Source organism: Fukomys damarensis, unplaced genomic scaffold, assembly GCF_012274545.1.
Source record: "Fukomys damarensis isolate Sample0158 unplaced genomic scaffold, DMR_v1.0_HiC HiC_scaffold_12, whole genome shotgun sequence".
Lineage (NCBI taxonomy): Eukaryota > Metazoa > Chordata > Mammalia > Rodentia > Bathyergidae > Fukomys > Fukomys damarensis.
In genome coordinates, this window is record NW_022900924.1 from 57,749,360 (window position 1) to 57,752,253 (window position 2,894).

The following is a 2,894-nucleotide window of genomic DNA, read 5'->3' on the forward strand; positions in this document are numbered from 1 at the left end:
CGCACAGCCAGGCACTCCTGCGCCCCTCTCCAGCGCACAGCCAGGCTCTCCCAAGCCCCTGTCCAGGGTCCGCGAAAAGACTGGCTCTGCAGCACGCTCTCTAGACCCCGCTCACTTGCAGAAGGACAGGACCCCTCCTTCCTCTGCACACGAGGGGAGCCAGTCCCGGGGTTGCTCCAGACACCAGCCGGGTGTGGGCGCGGGACCTGGGCTCTGCCTCCCGGACTCGCCTGCTCCCTGCGGCCTCACCCCCTCCCTGCCCTCCACAGCCATGAACGGTGGCCTGTGCCTGTGCCTTTGCGTGCTGATGGTGGTTCTGGCGACCGGCGCCTGGACGCAGCCTCTATCTCTGGCTGGACCCCCAGGACCTGGGACCCTGCGCCCAGAGGATGCGCCCCGAAGGCAGCTGCGGGTTGCGCCTAGGACGGCCACCGAGCCCAGGGCGCGCCTGGGTGCTCTGCTAGCCAGGTACATCCAGCAGGCCCGGAAAGGTAAGCCCCCCCACTCCGTGCCTGCTGTCCTAGTCTGATGTCTGTGCCCGAAAGGAGGTGTCCCCTTTCCAGAGTCCCCCACCTTGGACAGGGTGGGCCTGGCGTCCCTGTGGCAGACTGACAGCTGATGTGTAGGACTTGAGGGACCTGCATAAACACTTCCTGTGAGCCCATCTGGGGCACTGCGCTGCGGATTACGCCAGCGCCATTTCAGGGGCACTGAAAGATACTGACTACACCCCCAAAAGGGCTCCAGAGGCATCAGACATCCTAGCTGCGTCACCGTGGAAACCCCCTGCCCCAGGTGCCCAGGCCCTGACAAGATGTGGCAGTGTCTGTTCTCTCCAGAGTAGTGACAGCAGTGCTGGCTGCAGCTCGGAGCTTCTCCTAGCAGTGGGTAACATGGTTACAGAGACGTGCCTGTCTGCATTTTGCTGCCTGAGAGAGACAGTCTTGCAGCATCAGAACCCTTCTCTGGGAGTAGGGAAACACTAGTGGACCCCCCCCAAGGGTCCCTGTCCCCATGGCAAGAGGAGATGGGACGGAGCTCCCTGAGCCCTGCCTGGTCTCTGTGACCCAAGAGGCTCAGCCACAGCAGCAGCCCGCAGGACCACGGCTGGGGACGGTGTTTCTGTTGGCTTTATCCACAGTGACACCAAGGACCCTGCTGCTGCTGGGCAGGGCTACACGGGAGACAGGCTGGGCAAGGGAGGTGTGGGAGGCCCTTTCCACGTGCAGGGTTTGAGCCTCAGCCCCTGGCTTGGCCAAAAGGGAGAGCACACAGGGTCAGCCCTCAGACTCCTGTGCTCTTACCTGACAGGAGACAGGACCTTCATGTCCAGGGCGCTTCAAAGGAAAGGACAGGAGGCTGCCTGTCACACTTCTTCCTCCTGCAGGGAAATCACCCCACCACCACCTGTGTGGCCTGCCTGCTACTTACATTGAGAGATGGACACACAGGCAGGGACAGAGTTAGCCTGACTGCTTCGGGGCTCTTCTCGCAGGTGGGAAAGTAATTTATGTCTGCCCCTGACGTGGGCTGAAGACCATCGAGACCCACCTGGAGTGTCTTGTGCTGTGCTGAGCTGTAGATAAGGAACTGTCTCCCCAGGTTTAGCAAAGACCCAAGAGAAACAATCTAGATAAAAAATGAGTTGCCAGACTATCTCCTAGCCTTGCTCGGGCAGCTCTGATAGCAGGAACCATGAGCCTTAGCTGGAAGGTTTTTCCAAACCATCTTCTCAACCCCTTTCCTTTCCTGCAGCTCGGGGCCACATAGGCCCAGGTAGGAACAGAAGTCACCTAGGGATTAGCTGTGATGTGGGGATCAGCGCCAGCTTGGGACACCTGCTCTTCCAGCTGACCATGGGAACGGAGTGATACTCACACTCACACACTGCACAGTGCCCTGGGGTGTGTTGCACACTTGGAAATCATAGCAGACTCAGCTCTGGTATCCATAGTGCTTCAAGGTTCTAGCCAAGAGCCTGCATGTGTGAGTTTCTCAGCAGTCCTGACTCTTAGTGGCCTCTGGGCTCTTAGTGGCCAGGGAGACACAGCTCTAGCAGGGGAGGCCTGGAGAGGCCTCTGGTGGCCCAGTGGCACACAGCTCACACCTGCTCAACCCGCAGAGTTTGGTGCCACAGCTGACAGCCTCTCTCTGGCCTTCTGAGAGCCCTGATGGCACCTTCACGCCCTCTGTGTCCCTGCAGCCACGGTCCTGAGGGTGAGTGACAGTGGTGTGGCCTCACCTCCAGGCAACAGCAGGGCTGAGGGCCTGTCCGTGTCCTGACGTCCTGGCAGCCCAGTGGATCGCCGCTATCCTGGGTTTAAAGGGCCACTTGGCTCCCGTTCCAAGGACGAGTTGTTAGCCCTCCTCCCCATCAGCCCAGGGACAGCCCTAGGTGCAGACAGCGTGAGGTGTGGGTGAGAGGAGGGGGCACGCGGGTACCCCAGCTGTGGCTGTCGTGGGAGCTGTGCTTCTTTAGGCGGGGACCTGGGCGGTGGCAGCCCGGAGCACAGTCACTGTCGGGGCAGGGAGGGGCCCTTTCCACCCAGCTGCACCTGTGGACCAGCTCCCCGCAGGGCAGGCAGTGTCCAGGGCAGGGGCTGCCGCCTGCGGAGGTGATGCTGGGCAGGCAGGGGTGGGGAAGGGCGGGCCCTTGTTGCTTGTGCTCCTCCCGGCTTAGCAGCTAGTGCACCTCATCTCGAGCCCCTGTGGGGCTGTTCATCAGCAGAAGAGCTGCCCTGTGACTCCCCCTCCGGGGCAGAGCAGCCTGGATGGGGATACTGAGGGGTTCCTCACCTCTCCCTTGGGTGCCCAGGCCCCTGAGGGGTTTGCAGGGTGGGACACACACACACACACACACACACACACACACACACACACACACACGATTTCCT

General features: G+C 61.4%; 1 protein-coding gene across 1 annotated transcript in view; it reads left to right on the plus strand.

The window, feature by feature from the left end:
* Positions 1-2,894, plus strand: part of Cck (cholecystokinin) — a 4,197-nt gene that overhangs the window by 346 nt on the left and 957 nt on the right. Inside the window, exon 2 of the mRNA XM_010624497.2 lies at positions 270-491. Within this exon, the coding sequence (XP_010622799.1) occupies positions 272-491 (220 nt within the window). The 5' untranslated portion in view covers positions 270-271. The remainder of the gene's footprint in view (positions 1-269; positions 492-2,894) is intronic.